Source organism: Rhinoderma darwinii, chromosome 10, assembly GCF_050947455.1.
Source record: "Rhinoderma darwinii isolate aRhiDar2 chromosome 10, aRhiDar2.hap1, whole genome shotgun sequence".
Lineage (NCBI taxonomy): Eukaryota > Metazoa > Chordata > Amphibia > Anura > Rhinodermatidae > Rhinoderma > Rhinoderma darwinii.
In genome coordinates this window covers 91685145-91704642 of record NC_134696.1, presented here as the reverse complement: position 1 = coordinate 91704642, position 19498 = coordinate 91685145, and the positions used below count along the sequence as shown (strand labels likewise).

The 19498-nt window shown below is 41.8% G+C and overlaps 1 protein-coding gene across 2 annotated transcripts in view; it reads left to right on the top strand.

The window, feature by feature from the left end:
• Positions 1 to 19498, top strand: part of LOC142662201 (cell adhesion molecule CEACAM7-like) — a 38569-nt gene that overhangs the window by 11453 nt on the left and 7618 nt on the right. Inside the window, exons 1-3 of one of the 2 annotated variants that reach the window (XM_075840256.1) lie at positions 11738 to 11786; positions 15991 to 16170; positions 19046 to 19387. In XM_075840256.1, coding sequence (XP_075696371.1) covers positions 16029 to 16170; positions 19046 to 19387 — 484 coding nt within the window. In that variant the 5' untranslated portion in view covers positions 11738 to 11786; positions 15991 to 16028. Of the gene's footprint in view, positions 1 to 11737; positions 11787 to 15990; positions 16171 to 19045; positions 19388 to 19498 lie in introns of those variants that run through there. The other variant, XM_075840257.1, reaches the window with a different exon arrangement.

The following is a 19498-nucleotide window of genomic DNA, read 5'->3' as shown; positions in this document are numbered from 1 at the left end:
CGGGTAACAACAGGAACAGGATAACACTAAGGGACCATTTGAAAGACTGACATGGGTATACTAACAACGCTCAGGCAATGAGCAAAGGGGCAGGGCCCTTCTTATAGTCCAGGGTGATCATGGGCTAATTGATGATTCCCATGTGCGCACGCTGGCCCTTTAAGGCAGGGCACGAGGGTGCACGCGCACCCTATGGGACACAGTGGACCGGAGCGGAAGTGAGTAATCCCGGCGGTCCGCGGCAATAGACGCTACACACCTTGTGTCTATCTGGACTCTCATACAGGTACTTTTGTGCTTACACATTCCATTGACTGTTGTGTGGTCAGCTTCCACTCTGCTACGGCGGAGCGGCCTAGTGGGTCGACATACCCCAGAATCATGACAGTAGGCTCAGGCCATGGAACCCGCTGGCCAATCCAAGTCCACCATTGAAATTTTGCAAATGAACATGCGTGGTCTCCAGGCACATCAGGATCAACTCTTACAGGCGGTGAACTCCATCTTAACTCGCCTGGATCATCCTTGTGCGCTGTTCCTGGTTGTTCCTGGCTCTCCACCACCTGTTATCCCTCCTGCCTACCCTGGCTCTGCTATTTCGCTACCTTTACCTCCTCAATATGATGGGGATCCCAAGACCTGCAGACGGTTCATCAATCAGTGTACTATTAATTTCAGGTTGCATGCTCACCTCTTCCTCTCTGATGAGGCCAAAGTTGCGTTCATTATTTCCCTCCTCTCTGGCAAAGCTCTGGCATGGGCAAACCCCATCTTGGAACGAGAGGGCCTGGAATATTCTGATCTGTCGCTATTTCTAGAGACTTTTCATATGGTGTTCTAGGAACCAGTTTCGAACATCATCTGCCGCTGCCTCACTGCTGATCCTCAAGCAAGGTAAATAGACTGTGTGGGAGTGCGCCATCTTCCTCCGTACACTGGTGGCGGAGCTGGCATGAAATAATGAGGCCCTGGTGGCGACATTCTGGCAAGGACTGTCTTCATACATTAAGGATGAACTTGCAGCTCTCGACCTTCCTTCCTCCCTGGATGTCCTTATCCTGTTGGCGACCTGGATCGACATGAGGATCCAGAAACATGCTCTCCAGGTTCGCCGGGAGAGACGGCCTATGGCACTTATGGTCCAGAGAACCCCGCTGCCTTCCCCGGTTGTTCTACCTGAAGAGCCAATGCAGGTGCACAGACTCAAGTTGCCCGATCAGGAGAAACAGTGTAGATGCTCTTCAGGTCTGTGTCTGTATTTGGCCACAAGGGCCATTTTGTGCATCAATATCAACAAAAGCCGGGAAACTCCAGCACCTAGGGTTGCGCCATCACTTTTTGTTAATTATTTTCACTATATTTATATTTTTTTACCTATTTAAATTCATTTGTAACACTGTATGACTAGGGTATTTAATCCCCACACTTAAGTGTCAGTCATTGCTTGAGAGAGATCCCAGTAAGCAGGATCGAAACGTTGCCTGTGGGGTGAATAAACGTATCCCCTTTTTTCATCCCTCAGTCTACCCATATTCAGTTTAACTCTAGTAAACTTTACCAAAGTGTGAATAGACATCGCGTCCTGGCTGGAGGCAATGTCTATTCACTCTCAAGAGGCTTCAGTAAAGTTAATGTGGGTATATGTGACAGAACAGCGTGATCTTGCGAGATCACGCTGTGCTGAGTACAAATGGACATGAATGGAGAGAAGAGTATGACGCTGATTGGTCACTGATTGGTCAGCGTCATACACTTCTCTTTACAACGCCCACTTGGTCAAAAGTTAAAAAACGCCCAGTTGGGTATTAAGAAACTAAATAGCATAAATCAAAAATTGCTCATAACTTGCTCAAAAATGATTGTTTTTCAAAATAAAAAACACTTTTGTTATCTACATTACAGCACCGATCACATTATGTAGGAGACAGGGCACATATAATGTGGTGACAGAGCCTCTTTAAATAATAATACATTCTGGCTGTTTATAAGCACCTCGTGTCTCTGTTTTTGCATTCCCGGAATATGAAGTTACTCCACAATGTTGACAAAATTCAATCCCTTACAATTTGGGATACTGGATGGGGGGTAGCTTGCTTATGTGACCGTAGGTGACTTGTCCTACGACCCTTTATACCCCTAGCCGAGCTCCCCATGACGTGGGGTCCCGGGGACGGGTTGTATCCTTTCACACTGGGTTAAAATGCTGCAGGTGGTCTTTGTAATTTCCACCTGCTTTCATTCGCCATTGCATTTTAACAGGTTTTTCACTGGTGTTATTGTACTTCAGCCAGATGTCTGTATTTCAATATGTTTCTATATGATATATACATTTCAACTTAGCCATGACATGTATTTTGTTGAATATACCTCTAAGTGGCGCAAATGAGTTCTTATTTCCCCTGGTATGTATTTACTTATTTATATACTTTCTCCTGTGCCAATAATAATTTGTGCTGGTTTTGATCCGGTTATAAATATCAATTACATGCTATTGTCCTACATTACCTCTCCTTACTCTGCTGAACTGTAAAGATTAGGATTTTTTCTGCCGGAGACAGCACGTTGCGCAGTGCGTCCTCGCTGCGATCTTCCGTCTCCCTCTCTGTTTATCACATGCGTGCATGCGCAGTAGTGATCTAGAGACGCCGATATAGCGAGCTCTCTAACGCCAGTGTCATCCAGCGTTGAGTAACATCTTCCCCCTTCCTACCACAATATCTATATTAATTTTGTACACACACCACACCACCAATGTATATTGATGCACTTTTTAGTTACTAATGCTTTCTCCTTTGACGGATATTCATTACACTTCAATGACACCTATATGTTATATGTCAAATGAGCAACAGGCAACATTATGGGTTGCACCATCACTATTTGTAAATTTTTTTCACTATATTTATATGTTTTTACTTATGTAAATTATTTTGTAACACTGTATGACTAGGGTATTTAAACCCACACTTGAGTGTCAGTCATTGCTTGAGAGAGATCCCAGTAAGCAGGATCGAAACGTTGCCTGTGAGGTAAATAAACGTATCCACTTTGTTCACTTACTACTTTGGTGTGCTGCCTCGACTCTTTTTGTTTGATGTATTACTTTTTTAGATACAGCTGTTCTGTATTCTCTATGCAGAACATCTGTAGCTAGCGTTAAATCCTGCTCCGGTCCACGGAATTGACGGGTTCAGTGAGAGCGCAGGATCCAGCTGTTATCTATCACATCTCAGGTCGTAATTTAGATGTGATGGACTACAGTTGGATCCATAACTTAGATGTGATAGATTACAGGTGGATCCTGCGCGTCAGAGACAGGTACGACCCGCTGACACTGAACCCGTCAGGTCCGTGGGACTGACGGATTCACGTAGTAGTAAACAAAAGAGCTGCTCTGTATAGAGAGTACAGAAGAGCTGTTTCTCAAAAAGTAAAACAAATTTTTAATAAAAACAAATTAAGATGTTACACTAATCACACTGACTAATCAATTTTTTTATTTTAAAAACAACAACAAAAAAATCCTCAAAGGTGAACACAGCCTTTAAATGTACAGGTAAAGCAGCTCACTAATATGAGGACCATACACAACCGTATCCTAGATTTCACCTGCCAGAACTGTTGTGAGTGTAACTCTATGGGAGGATGCGCTATAACAACTTCATGATTTTTTTTTAATGATTGAATGGAGTTAACAAAACTCTCTGGCTCAAGATCATAATCATTTCCTATCTATTTTGAAAGGATGAAGCCTTTGTAATCTGATGTTCATGTGGTGGAGCAGGATGTAAATATCTTTGTGTTCCAAGGAGACTAAACCATACCTCTCAACTGTCCCGGGCGGCCGGGGGTATGACCCGCTGTCAAACTAATTCTGAAGCAGGGAACCATCAGCTCCCTGCTTCAAAAATAGTTCAGGGCGGAGGAGCAGAGGGAGCTCATCCGCTCGCCGAGGACTCCCCAGGCACAGCGCTACTATAAGCGCTGTGCTCGGGAAACCCCTTGACATTACTGTCCATATATGGACAGTGACGTCAGTGGCTACTCCTAGAGCAGAATCCCCGGACAGAGTCGGCAACGGGGATTCCGCTCAAGGTGTAAACACTGACGTCACTGTCCATATATGGACAGTAATGTCAAGGGCTTTCCCGGGTACAGCGCTTATAGTAGCGCTGAGCCCGGGGAGTCCGCGGCGAGCAGAAGAGCTCCCTCTGCTCCTATGCTCTGAACTAATTCTGAAGCAGGAAGCTGATAGTTCCCTGCTTCAGAATTGGTGGCTACTCTTTGAGCGGAATCCTCGTTGCCGACGATCTGGCCGGGTATTCCGCTCTCTTAGATAAAAAAAAAACTGCGGTAAATGGGAATACATATTTTACTTGGGAAATGTGTTTAGTTAAAATTAAAGTGGATTTTAAAAAGCTAATCAGTAATAAACAGTACATGTGGTCAGTTTCTCTTCTCTTCATCTGCACACAGTGTGTTTTTGCCTAAGGGAAGACAGACACAGGCAGCCATTTTGGAAACTATGGAGAACTGCCTCCAGTCATATAGTCACATCTGCATAGAACTATACAGTCGCTTATCTCCCACTTTCCTATCCTCTGTCAATCTCCTATCTTGTCTACCTTTTTTTCTATTAGAGGTCGGATTGAGAAAAAACATTCTCTAGATGGATCTGACATTGTCTCCCCAAATCACCTGAAATAATGAAAATCGGAAATGATCCAAGTGAGAGTTGTGTTTATCACTGGGAACGGATTACAGTTATCACTGGGAACGGATTACAGTTATCACTGGGAACGGATTAATGAAGCCATTGCCATGGAAACCAATAACGTTGTGTTGACTTCACAGGCCTCCAACTATCACAGGTGGTAGAAGAGGATGCTGGGAGAAGATGATCTGTGTCTTCCCAGCATGCATCTCTACATCTCTATGCAGATCACTGCTAATAGTGATCTAACGGCCAGCGGGCATTAGATGACAATTTTCTGTCATCTTCATACAAAGGAAAGCTGGGAGGACACAGATCATGTCTCAGGGGAAAAAAGTAAAAAAAAAAAAATAGTAAGTAAATAAATAGTAATAATAATGCAAAAAAAATAAAATAAAATAACAAAAAATAAATACAAAGCAATTGAAGTAAACAAAAAAAATATTCTAACCACTCCTACCATTGTCCCACCTTCTGCCTTCTGTGCTAACTTGGAATATTACAAGAAGGGAAGCCACTACTACTCATACGTAGGAATGACCACATGACAGCCCACATGCACCCTGGAGCTAGCAATAAAAATGTTGAGATGAGGTTTTCATTCATCTCAATGGAGGCAGCTGCCAGGAACAGCCACGGAGAATAAGAAAATGGTTAGACATGTAACATATAGGGGCAGATTCACTACTATGTCTGTGTTTAGCAAGTGTGAAAACATACATGCTTTTTAGTGTACTTTTGATGTGTGCACCTCACTAAACACTTTAAAAAAAAAAAAAAAAAAAGTCGGGGATGCGGCATGGCTCAAATGTGTGCCAAAAATGTGCCAAAAAACTGGCACAAAATTCTGGCACTGAATTGGTATAGGGAAGAGAAAAGTCATCCAAGATGCACCAAAATTATCATGAACTATGCACCACTGAAATTTGGCGCGTTTTGTGCCTGTCCGGTCTAAGTTTACGCTATCTAACTACTAGACAACATTATTAAATTTAGGCCATAGTGTTCACACACAGCAGATTTGTTGCAGTTCCCTGCAAACTAAAAATCCGTTCCATTCATGTGACCGGGATTGCTTCTGCAGCTTGTGCATGGATTTCTTCAAGCTCCATTTATATGAACGGGACAGTTGCAACAAATCTGCGGGATGTGAATATCCCCTAATACTTCACTTTGAGACACAGTTCTATCAAACAATTTTGAACAAATAACTAAGCTCCACTTCTGGTTTGCTTCACTTAGTACAAGACTATTTATTTTGCACAATGACATCCCGGTTGTGTTCTGGTAATACGTGAAACCAAATGGATTACCTATCACCCTAGATATATTATATAATTTCTAATATTTAAAAATGCAATAATCTGACGTTTTGCTGCTGTTATATAAAAAAAAAATAAAAAAAATTCTACCAGTATATAAAAATAAAAAAAAACGCATGTTAAAAACACAACAAAAACAGTGAGACGTGATCTTCCAGAATGAGTTTACGTCATTATCTTTCACATGTGTTTTACATGGTAAATTTAGGTTAAAGCGACCCTCCGGTTACGCAACAAAATTTTTAATATGATGGTGTATATGGAGTAATATTACCTGGTGCCCTCTAGTTGCGCCCCTCTGCCGTGAATCTGCCGCTTTGGGGTCCCCTCTGTGTTGTCCCAACACGGCTGCAGCGCTTTTTAGCCTATGAGTCTGAGACATTCCCACTGTTCTCAGATTGGCCCTAGCTGCTCATGTGAACAGTTCTGACCAACCCGAGAATGAAGGGAGTTTCTGAAGCGGTGTGGCCATTTTGGGACAACACAGAGGGGACCCCAAAGCAGCGATTCCATGGCAGAGGGGGGCAAAACAGGAGGGCCAAGGTAATGTTACTCCATGTACCCCATCATATTTATAATTTTGTCCTGGGACCGGATGGTTACTTTAAATGGCTGTTAGCGGACTGGCTCATCATTGGTGGAAGCCCCAAGGCAGCTGTCCCATTTGCCCTCTCTATATTCCAGCCCTGGCTATAGTGGTAAGTAATATATACACATATACAGTATATGTACTATTTTACGAGCACATAAAGACAATGTGAAATACAGCTTTGTTTAAATAGATGAAAACATGGTGTAGTTTTGATATATGGGGTGACGTTATTTCCTATGTGAGTTTATAGGAGAATGGTTTAGTAGCTCTGAGCTTTTCAGAAGGAAGCAGCATTGATAAATCAGTTGAGGTAGATTTTAGGCTAACTCATAATGAACATACACATCAATAATGGTTTATCTCATAGCTTTATGAGAGTTTTAAAACTACTGAGTAACAACCTAGCAGTTGATGATAACCTTTACATATTCACAAGTTCTGGATGACAAGGTTTTGGTTTTGGGCACTAAACCAAGCTGTATGGTGCAGCTATGATGCCATTAAGCTGTATGGGGCAACTATGGGGTATTATACTGTATGGGGCAGCTATGGGGGAAGCTATAGGGGCAGTATGCTGTATGGGGCAGCTATAGGTGTAAGGGGAATTTGATTGAGCATTATACTGCATGGGGCATCTTCGTGGGCATTATACTGTATGGGGGCATCTGTGTGGGCTTTATACTGTATGGTGGCAGCTGGAGGGCATTATTCTGTGTGAGGGCAGCTAGAGGGCATTATACTGTGTTGCTATGCGTGCCGCATCGGTTGTCCCTCTTTGTTATACTTGAAAGTTGGGAGGTATGGAGGAATCCCCGGCCAAAGCTTTGCCGATGCTTTTCCCGGGGATTTAATTCCCTGGCATCACTATGTATATGAACCGTGAAATCAGAGGCTCCTCTAGGGAGACCCAATGGCGCGATGTACAGGGAGGAGGGGGTGTAGTGTTATTTACAGGAGGGTGTGTGTGCCACTATTTACAGGTGGCTGTGTGGCACTATCTACAAGATGAGGTGTGTGGCACTAACTATAGGGAGGGTGTTGAAACCTTGTGGGTGGAATTACAAAGGGAGGTAAACACTGAAAAAATTACTTTTGGTGTAATCTATAGACCCCCCAATATAACTGAGGAGATGGAAGGTCAGCTATATAAACAGATGGAGCGGGCTGCACAGGCGGGTACTGTAGTGATAATGGGAGATTTTAATTTCCGGGATATTAATTGGTGTCATGGTTCGGCTTAAACTATGAAGGGGAGACATTTCCTCAACATGTTGCAGGAATATTTTATGGGCCAGTTTGTGGAAGACCCGACTAGAGGTGAAGCTCTGTTGGATCTGGTCATTTCTAATAATGTCGAGCTTGTTGGGAACGTCAATGTTCGTGAAAACCTCGGTAACAGTGATCACAATATAGTTACATTTTACCGTATACTGTAAAAAACAATCACAGGCTGGGAGGGCAAAAACATTTAATTTTAAGGAGGCCAATTTCCCCAGGATGAGGGCTGCAATTCAGGATATAGACTGGGAAGATCTAATGTCATATAATGGGACAAATGATAAATGGGAGATTTTAAAATCTACTTTGGGTAATTATAGTGCAAAATGTATTCCTACAGGTAACAAGTATAAACGACTCAAATTAAACCCCACATGGCTTACACCTTCTGTGAAATGGGCAATACGTGACAACAAAAGGGCATTTAAAAAATACAAATCTGAGGGTACAGCTGTAGCCTTTGTAAAATATAAAGAGCTTAATAAAATCTGTAAAAAGGTAATAAAATCAGCAAAAATACAAAATGAAAGGCAAGTGGCCAAGGATAGTAAAACAAATCCCAACAAATTCTTCAAGTATGTAAATGCAAAAAAGCCAAGGTCTGAACATGTAGGACCCCTAGATAATGGTAATGGGGAGTTGGTCACAGGGGATCAAGAGAAGGCAGAGTTACTAAATGGGTTCTTTAGCTCTGTATATACAACAGAAGAAAGAACAGCTGATGTAGCCGGTGCCAGTGCTGTTAATATATCAGTTGATATACTGAATTGGCTGGATGTAGATATGGTCCAAGCTAAATTAAATAAAATAAATGTCCCGGGACCAGATGGGTTACAACCTAGAGCACTTAAAGACCTGAGTTCAGTTATTTCTGTCCCCCTCTTCATAATATTCAGAGAATCTCTAGTGACTGGTATAGTGCCAAGGGACTGGCGCAGGGCAAATCTGGTGCCTATTTTCAAAAAGGGCTCTAGGTCTTCCCCGGGTAATTATAGACCAGTAAGCTTAACATCCATCGTGGGGAAAATGTTTGAGCGGCTATTGAGGGACTATATACAGGATTATGTGACAATAAATAGTATTATAAGTGACAGCCAGCACGGTTTTACTAAGAGCAGAAGTTGTCAAACCAACCTGACTTGTTTTTATGAAGAGGTGAGCAGAAGCCTAGACAGAGGGGCCGCTGTGGATATAGTGTTTTTGGACTTTGCAAAGGCATTTGACACTGTCCCCCATAGACGCCTAATGGGTAAATTAAGGACTATAGGTTTAGAAAGTATTGTTTGTAGTTGGATTGAGAATTGGCTCAAGGACCGTATCCAGAGAGTTGTGGTCAATGATTCCTACTCTGAATGGTCCCCGGTTATAAGTGGTGTACCCCAGGGTTCAGTGCTGGGACCACTATTATTCAACTTATTTATTAATGATATAGAGGATGGGATTAATAGCACTATTTCTATTTTTGCAGATGACACCAAGCTATGTAGTATTGTTGAGACTATGGAAGATGTTCGTGAATTACAAGGCACATCTCGCAATATACAGTGTAGAAACATGCCCCCATAGTGCAGACACATTTCCCCATATACAGCCACATGTCCTCATCTATAGTACAATAACATGTCTCTGATATATAGTGCAGCCGCATTATACCCATATACAGTGAAGTCACATGACCCATATATATGCACACATAAACTCTATATACAATGAAAGGATTGGAAATACTTTATTGGAACCTGTCTATTATATAGTCTACCAGCATGCATTTCTTTACTTTTTTTTTTTCTTTTATTTAGTATTGCATTGTTTTTTTTATGTTTGCTAGAATTTTTTTCTAGGAAAGTCAATTATAATTTCTGCAAATTAGAAATGACTATTTTACAAGCTTATGTGCAATTATTTAGACTATTCTTACGAAACACTGGTGGTTTCCTGTGTCATGTTTTTTTTTAAAGATAATATATTTCCAACTTTCCACTATATTAGGCCCTTGCTAGAACCCCTCCCGCCCTCCGCAAATAAAAGATAGGAATGTGCAGGGATGGTCTGTATATCTACCAAAATGCCCTCCTGCAGTCAAGGACGGTAGTTGGACGGGAGTTTTGGAAAACAAAAAATGTATATGCAATCAAATCATGACACCGGGTGGTAGGTAAGATCTGCCCCATATGCTGAATGCGGTGGCCACTACCGGCGCCAGCATCAATAATAACGGAAATATGTAACATTTTGACAGAAGACTCATTTTGCACGGTTGTGGAGAGTAAGGCCTCATGCACATTCATTTCAATGAGCCCGAACCGTAAAATGCGTCCCATATAGGACATGTCCTATCTTTTTGCAATCCAGGCGCCCGGGCAATGCACGAACCCTGGAAAACACGGTCGTCTGCATGTGCCCATAGAACTGAATGGGACCGCAACTCACCCACAGATTTGCGGGTGAATTTCGGCCGCAAAAACACGTTCGTGTGCATGAGGCCTTAGCCCTACCCAGCAGTAGCAGCGCCACCTAGTGCAGGCTGATAATAGGAGGCTGAATTATTTTGTGGGGGGAGGGGCATCCAACTGAATCTTTGCATCGGTGATGACACAATGAAATTAATTTCAGATGGTTATTATGTTTATTTTGTATAAACGTGCCTATTTCACTATGAATCATGGTCTACGTTTGCTGATAATGGCGTATTACATGACAGTCACGGTGAGATTTGTGCCAAATTTATTAAAAGGCGCTGGCCTCTAATAAATATGTGCATTTTGAATTCGCCGACAGGCAAAAGAAAAAAATATTTTACCACGTGCTACGAGCAGATGTAGATGCTTGAGAAAGACCCATGCGTGGGTCGAAACGTCGCTATGTTGTGGTGAAATAAAAGCATTTTTGCTTTTAAATACTAAAAACGTGTGCTGCGGTCTTTCCTGAGTTGACAGATGTAGATTTGCGCCATAAAATTGCGCCATTTCTTCTTATTTCATAAAATTGTGTAAATTTGGCACACTTTCCGATGTGACTTTTACAGGGTTTAGACATATATCTTCAAGGTGGCAGGTATGTGAATTGTGTCAAATTTTTTGTCTTGAGTGAAGTTGCACCAGACATGTTAGGGTATGTGCACACGCCAACGTCCATTACACCTGAAATTACGGAGCTGTTTTCAGGCGTAATTGCTCGTACTCGCGTTTTTCGCTGCGTTTTTTTCGGACGTAATTTGGAGCTGTTCTTCATTGGAGTCAATGAAACACATCTCCAATTACGTCCCAAGAAGTGTCCTGCACTTCTTTTGACGAGGCTGTAATTTTACGCGTCGTCTTTTGACAGCTTTTGACTAGATTTGTTCATCCATGCTCTAAACGATCCTATGACATAAGGTTTTATCTAAATTGTATCTCTAACCATGTCATATATATTCTTGAATGTCCCTGCCATCTCCTGTACGTTGGAGAAACCTCCCTTGAATTTAAGACACGGTTAAACCAACACCGTTATACCATCCGAAAAAAACGGTTGGATCTCCCGGTATCCAAACACTATACAGAGGCAGGACATACGGAGAGGGAAATATGTGTTTATCTGATAGACCACGTACCGATTCCACGTAGGGGTGGCAATCGCATAAAATTACTTAAATATAAGGAACTACAGTGGAGAGAGAGACTACATACATTGAGACCTAACGGACTCAATGTTGATTTTGTTACATCGGGTGTGATCTAGAAATGTACCTTTCCACAGGCAAGGATACGTGGGCTGTAAGCTCTCGGTGTATAAGATTGAGTGTATAAAACGTATATAACATTTGACGTATTTCTTTCAGCTCATCTGTATTAATTTCTTCTCAAGCATTTACTACGTCTACTCTGGATCTTCCATTCCGGTGTGAAAAAATTACTAGTATCGTTCCACCTTCTTAACGGTGTTTATGCGCTATTTTTGTCTCCGAAACAGTATGTTCTATGAAGTTATGTCTTAGTATCGAATCCACACTGAACGGCTAATTCTGCATATTTGTTTTTTCCTCCCTAATACTTGTGTCAGTGTCCTAGGTCACTGTGCACATGGTGCGTTTTTCTACAGCTTTTTTTCAGAAATTGATGTATTCCTTATTTACACCTATGTCTATGAAACACATTACTTTTACCAATAGTAAAACTATACATCTACAGAATGTCCTTGAATGTCCTTGAACGGCTGATTTTGCAAAAAGCAGCAGTCTGTTTTTCTCATAGCCAATTTTAACAAATCAGGTTCATTATGTTCTCCTCTGTAACAATCTGCTAGGTTTAGTTCACACGTAGCGTAAATGCTGCAGATTTTTTGGAACGTATATTATTTGCGGAAAATCCGCAGAATAATACAGTAACAGCAAAGTGGATGAGATTTGATCAAATCTCATGCACCCGCTGCGTAAATGATGAACGGAAAAAACGCTCAGAAATTGACTTGCGTTTTTATAATCTGCAGCATGTCACTTGTAGTTGTGTGATCACTGCTTTATGTTGTGGGTTTTCCCCATGAAAAAAATAAAATCTTATACTTACCCAAAATTCTGTGTTTCTTTGTCCAGGCCGGCCTACTGGGATGACATTTCTTCCCATTTGACCGCTGCAGCCAATCACAGGCTGCAGCGGTCACATGAGATTAAACGTCATCCCAGGAGGCCGGTCAGCAGGATGTCAGAGGGTAAGTATGTGGTTTTATTTTTCTACGTGGAGTTTTCCACAGCGGACATTCTCTGCTGCACACAGGGTGGATACGCTGTGTGCTTTTACGCAGCGTATCCGCCCTGTGTGAACAAAGCCTTATAATGTCGGGCTAGGTTGGGGGATTGTGGGAAGGATTTTATGTGTCTGCTGGAAATTCTCTTTAGGCCTCATTTACACGAGCGTAATATACGCGCGTGCGACGCGCGTGCTTTTCACGCGTGTCGTACGCACCTATATTAGTCTATGGGGCAGTGTAGACGATGCGTGAATTTTGCGCAGCACGAGTGCGTTGCGTAAAACTCACTACATGTTCTATAATCGTGCGTTTTTCGCGCATCACGCACCCATTGAAGTCAATGGGTGCGTGAAAACCACGCATGCCGCACGGAAGCACTTCCGTGCGAACTGCGTGATTCGCGCAAGAGCTGTCAAAAGGATGAATGTAAACAGAAAAGCACCACGTGCTTTTCTGTTTACAAACATCCAAACGGAGTGTCAAATTAGAGATGAGCGCACCGAACTGCACCGGGTTCGGCCGAACTCGTTTTGACCGAACCCGGCAAAAAATGTTCGGGTACGCGACGGCAGGAGACAGTCACTGTCCACGGTGCTGAAAGAGTTAAACTGGTTCAGCACCATGGACAGTGACTTCCGATCACAATATACATGATCGTGTAAAAAAAAAAAGAAGTTCTGACTTACCGATAAAACTCCCGGCTTCTTCCTCCAGTCCGACCTCCCGGGATGACAATTCAGTCCAAGTGACAGCTGCAGCCAATCACAGGCCAAGCACAGCCTGCAGCCAATCACAGGCTGCAGCGGTCTCATGGACTGCCGCGTCATCCTGGGAGGTGGGGCCGGATGACAAGAGAGGGACGCGTCACCAAGGCAACGGCCGGGAGACCGGACTGGAGGAAGCAGGAAGTTCATGGTAAGTATGAACTTCTTTTTTTGATTCACAGATTGGTGTATATTGTGATCGGAACTCACTGTCGAGGGTGCTGAAAGAGTTACTGCCGATCAGTTAGCTCTTTCAGCACCTTGGACAGTGACGGGCGTCGACTAGCCTCATCTCTATGATGGTGGCTGCGCGAAAATCACGCAGCCGCGCATCATACACGGATGACACACGGAGCTGTCAAATGCCTTTTGCGCGCGCAAAACGCAGGGTTTTTTGCGCGCGCAAAACGCACACGCTCGTGTAAATCAGGCCTTAATCTTGACTTTTTACAATTCCACTGAATATGATTAGGATGTCAGATTGGTGTCTGCTTAACCCCTTAATGACGAAGGACGGATATATCCACCCTGAGCAGGAGCTAGTTCCCGCATAGAGGATATATCCGTCGCTCTGATCTCGTGGGTACTATCACTGCACCCACGAGATCGGCGGCAGGAGCACGGCTGTCATACACAGCAAGGCTCCTGCCGCAAGTGCCGGAATCAAAGCGCTTGACGATTCCGGCAGTTTGACCTATTAGATGCCACTGTCAATAGTGACAGCGGCATGTAATGTGTTTGACAGAGGGAGGTAGCTCCCTCTGTCATCCCATTGGCACCCCACGACAAGATCGTTGGAAGCCGATGGGTTTCCATGGCAGCCGGGGGCCCCCAGGTCTGCCATTAGAAACTATTTTGCCACGCCAGATAGTTTTACACTGACAGGCAATAATGCTTTGGTATACTCATCCTTCACCGTTTTCACGTCCGTTTAAAATGGATCCGTGTGTCCGTTGTGACATCCGTGTGGTTTCCGTTGTCACTCCGTGTCCGTTCCGTTGTTCCGTTTTAAACGGATGTTGTGCTTCCGTTTGTCTTCTGTTTTAAACGGTCCGTTAAATTCCATCTCGTGTGTTGAATGCAGGGAACTTTGGCATGCCCTGCCGTTGCTTAGCAACGGATCCGCGAAAAACTAATGGCACACGGATGCCGTCCGGCTTCAATGGGCCCCACGGTCACTGAACGACAGACAAAATTAGGACATGCACTACTTTTGGTGGAACGGACGAACGGAACCGTCAAACCAACGGAAGTGTGCATGGCCCCATAGAAATGAATGTCAGTGTGCTATCAGTTAAAAAAACGGATAGCACCCTGAAGAACATAACTGAAGTGGGCATGAGGCCTATACCAAAGCATTATATCTGTGATCAGAATATCATATAGCGAAGTGAAGTAAAATAGTTAAATAAAGTTTATATAAAAAAAAAAAAAAGATTAAAGTGGTTTTATTTAGTAAGGCCCCATGAACACACCCTGTGGGCGGTGCTCCCATTATAAAGTATGGAAGCATGGTTCGTAAAATAAAGAAATAGAACATGTCATATTTTTTACGGAGGCTTTCTACAGCATGGACACCTTCCCGTAAATATACCGGAAGTTGCTCGTCGGCCATAGAAATGAATGGGTCCGCAATTACGGATGTTTTTTACGGTCGTGTGCATGGGGCCTAAAAGTGTAAAAGAAAAATATCACATAGATATATATGGTATCACCGCGATCGTAATGACTCGTGCAAAATTCCTTTCTTTCTTCCATTCCCCCCATGAAAAATTAAATAAAAGTTAATCAATAAGTCCCATGTACCACAAAATAGTACCAATGAAGACTGCACCTTGTCCCGCAAAAAAACAAGCCCACCTATGGCCACAATGACAAAAAAATAAAAAGTTACGGCTCTTGGAATGCGGGGATGTAAAAACAAGTAATTTTTTTTTAAAAGGGTTTTTATTGTGCAAACGTAGGAAAACATAAAACCTTTACATATTTGGTATCCCCATAATCGTGCCGACCCATAGAATAAAGGTAACGTGTTATTTACGCCGCACAGTGAACGGCGTAAATTTCTGAATTTGTAACGCTAATATCAATGCTTGAATAGCTGTTTATTTTCAATTCTCTCCTAAAATAAAGTTAATAAAGTCTAATCAATATATTATATACATCCAAAAATGGTGCAATTGAAAAATACAACTCATCCCGCAAAAAACAAGCTCTTATATGGCTATGTGGACGGAAAAATAAAAAAATGATGACTTATGGAACGTGACAAAATGAAAAAGAAATCCTTGGTCATTAACGTGCAAAAATGCCTAGTCATTAAGGGGTTAAAGGAAGACTCTGGGCAAGATGTATGCACTGTGCTTATGCCTAATGCAGGTCCTGAGGAGGGCGGAGCATGACACAGAGAAGCAAAGAGAGAATCCCTGTGTCATGCTCCGCCCCTCTCAGGCTCGGCACTAGGCATAACACATTGTATGAATTGTGCTCTGAGTCTAAGAACTGCTGACAATAGTAGCAATAAAAACACCATGTTCCATAGCCAGAACCGACCATCTATTCAAAAGGAAGTTGAAAGGACGTTTTCTATCTAAGGAAACATCCTGGAACTTGTGATAGCACCACAGTACAATATGCCTTATAGGATAAGACGACGTCACCAGACAATCAGCATGTCCTGCAGTAAGAAGAACATAACAATTTTTAGCAGACCCCACTCTCCTTCTGGAACAATTACAGACGAGGACTCAGCCATGAGAGCCGACATAATAGCAGGTAATGTTTCATAAGCACGGGTTTGGGTATGCGCTATATAGATAGAAGTATATTCTCTTATCCACAGATTACTTGTATGAATGGTGTCGGACTGGATTCCTTGGTCCCACCAGGGGAACTGGAGTTTTTATATGGACTTTTATTTGTATCCAATGGGCCTTATTTATCAAAACTGTCAAACAGAAAAACTGACCATATTGCCAGAATCAAGTCATCAGGGCTCCGTTCATTGGTTCTGTCGGACCTTTCCGTCAGAGGAAACCCATGAACAGAAACCATAGGTTTCTGTTTGCATCACCATTGATTTCAATGGTGACAGATCCATTGCAAATGGTTTCCGTTTGTCACCGTTGTGTAAGGTTTCCGTTGTTTTGATGGACCCTATAGTGCAGTCAACTACAGTATTGATTATGTCAAAACAACGGAAACCTTACAGAATGGTGACAAACGGAAACCATTTGCAACGGCTCCGTCACCATTGAAAGTAATGGTGATACAAATGGAAACCTATGGTTTCCGTCCATCGGTTTCCTCTGACGGAAAGGTCCGACGGAACCAATGAACGGAGCCCCAACGCAGATGTGAACGAAGCCTTTGGTAGAAGGTGCTACAAACTTGCCCTGCTGTTTCTGTAACTCTCATAAACTTCAATGGAGAGAGATATATACTGCATTACTGAGATGATAGAGCCATGAAAAGATAGATAGATAGATAGATAGATAGATAGATAGATAGATAGATAGATAGATAGATAGATAGATAGATAGATAGATAGATAGATAGATAGATAGATAGATAGATCAATCACCACTTGCAACGTTTCATCCCTACTCCATGGGGCCTTTCTCAAGCAGTACATTCAGTGAACAGCGCACATATAAATATGCAATTTTCCAAAATACATAATAAAGTAATTTAAATAGAAAACTACATAGTGTGTCAAAGCATGTACATAGTAAAATAGTAAAAAATCTTCAGTGTAATTCACAGGATATGATAATCATATTTCATCAAGTATTAAGAAAGGCATTCAGCCTATACTGTACAAAAACCTCAAAAGGTGTTAAGTGCCAATATACAAAGTGCAGGTGTACAAAATTAGAAAAATGTAGAACTTTTAAAATCATTAGAATTAGGCTCAATATCTGGTGGATCCCCTCAAATCCTCCATGCTGTCCCAATCTCTCGGCGTCTAGTGCGCATTCTTGTGTTTACTCAGGGATTTCCTTATGGGATAAAAATGTTATTATAATTTGATGCACTTCAAAGGCAGACATTAATATTATAAATAAATGCAGAATCAATAAATACATATGTTTTTACAGCATGTGCATGGTGAATGAATAATGAGTGGATCCGTACTGGGTGAGTCTTCATATCTTATCTGCAATAGACGGAAAGAGAATAAAATTAGTCAATCAATATGTACATATTGACTAATCAATTTCAGCCTAATGTGGGAAAAGATCAGCAGGGATGTGGGCAAGTCGTCCCTTACCCTATACCACTCAATTTAAAGTCAGCGTTTAGACTGTATGGGCGTAATGTGTTCAATCTATAGATCCACTCCAATTCTCGTTTTTTAGGCAAAGACACACTATCGCCTCCTCATCTAGGTTTAGCAATATGGTCTATGATTCTAAACCCTGAGTCCCTTTCTGTATGATTAGCTTCCACAAAATGCTTTGACACTGGTATGTCTAGTCTTTTATTGCGGATTGTACATCTATGATTGTTTATATGTGTTTTACAATCCAACGTAGTCTCCCCTATGTAGAGAAGACTACACGGGCATTGCAACATATAAATAACTCAGTCTGAACTCTTTTCCAGTTATAGGGTGGATAAAAGTCTCCCCCATGATCATGTATCTATACTTTAACACAATTTAGACACGAGGTGCATCCTAGCTTTTGTTTCCCAAGAAATGTTTGTGTCACCTTCTTAGTAGGACCCACATCTGCTTTCACTAATTTATCTTGTAGATCTTTTAGAGCATTTGTATAACATTAGTGGTGGTAGAACAAACTCTGGGACATGTCTCAAATTACTATTAAGTATCGGTCAGTGTTTACGAATTATTTTTGCTACATCATTACTGGTTTAGTTGTATGTGGATACAAACGGTATTCTCTTACAAATGTCCTTTACAATGACAGTGGTTATCTGTGTGGATATTTGTGTGGAGAGGAGCCCCCTCTCTATTGGACTTAGTTACTCTATCCCCATGATATTGAATTAATTTCTTTGGATAACCACGGGAGATAAATTTCTCACCCATTTCATCCAACCAAATCTTGGTTATCTCATCTGTGTTAACAATGTGCCTCACCTTCAATAATTGACTATACGGGAGTGCCCTTACAAGACCCCTCGGATGGCAACTCACAAATTTTAAGAGATTATTCCTGTCCCAAATATTTGTATAAATGTCCGATGTTAATTTCATTTCAGTTTTGTTTACTGTGGTGTCTAAAAATTGTATTGATGTACATGATTACACCAGTGTGAACTGTATATCCACATCAATATTGTTGACAAACTTGTGGAAAAATTCTAGTTCCTCAACCGTATCTAGCCAAATGTAGAAAATGTCATCTATGTATCTCCACCACCTTAGAACATGCCTGAAGAGGTGGGATACATAGATCAATTCTCTCTCTCCAATGCCACCATATGTATATTGGCATAGGTTGGTGCCACATTTGCGCCCATGGCGGTCCCTATAAGCTGTATATAAAATTGATCCTGAAATAAGAAGTAGTTATATCTCAGAACTACATCCAATAGTGAAAGTAGAAACTCAATACATGCGGATGTATATTCAATATTTAACAGCAATTGAAGAAATTTTATGTCTGTGTTTTTCTTTTAGTTCTTATTCTACACATGAACCTGATCAATGGAAAAATAAATATTCAGCTAAGTCCTGAGTATCCAATAGCCAAGGAATCTGTCACTTTAAGTATTACTGGGATTACTGGAGATATTTGGTTTTGTACCTGGTTTAAAGGACCAGATGCATCCCCTCAATATCAAATTCTCACTTATACGAAAGATTCACTAATACAAGGGGCACAGTACTTCTCTCGTGTCAGTGCTTTCCCTAATGGATCATTACTGATCAAACATCTTCATTTTGAGGATCGAGGAAATTACAGAGTGAAGATACAGACACAGATACAGGAAGATGCAGACATTTACTTACAAGTATACGGTAGGTGCGTTAGTTGTAATTGTAAGGCTATTTTTTCAGCCAAAATGACAGATACCTTCATGGAGCTCCTAGGGTCTCTTCACACGCTTAACAAAAAATAGCTGGAAATAT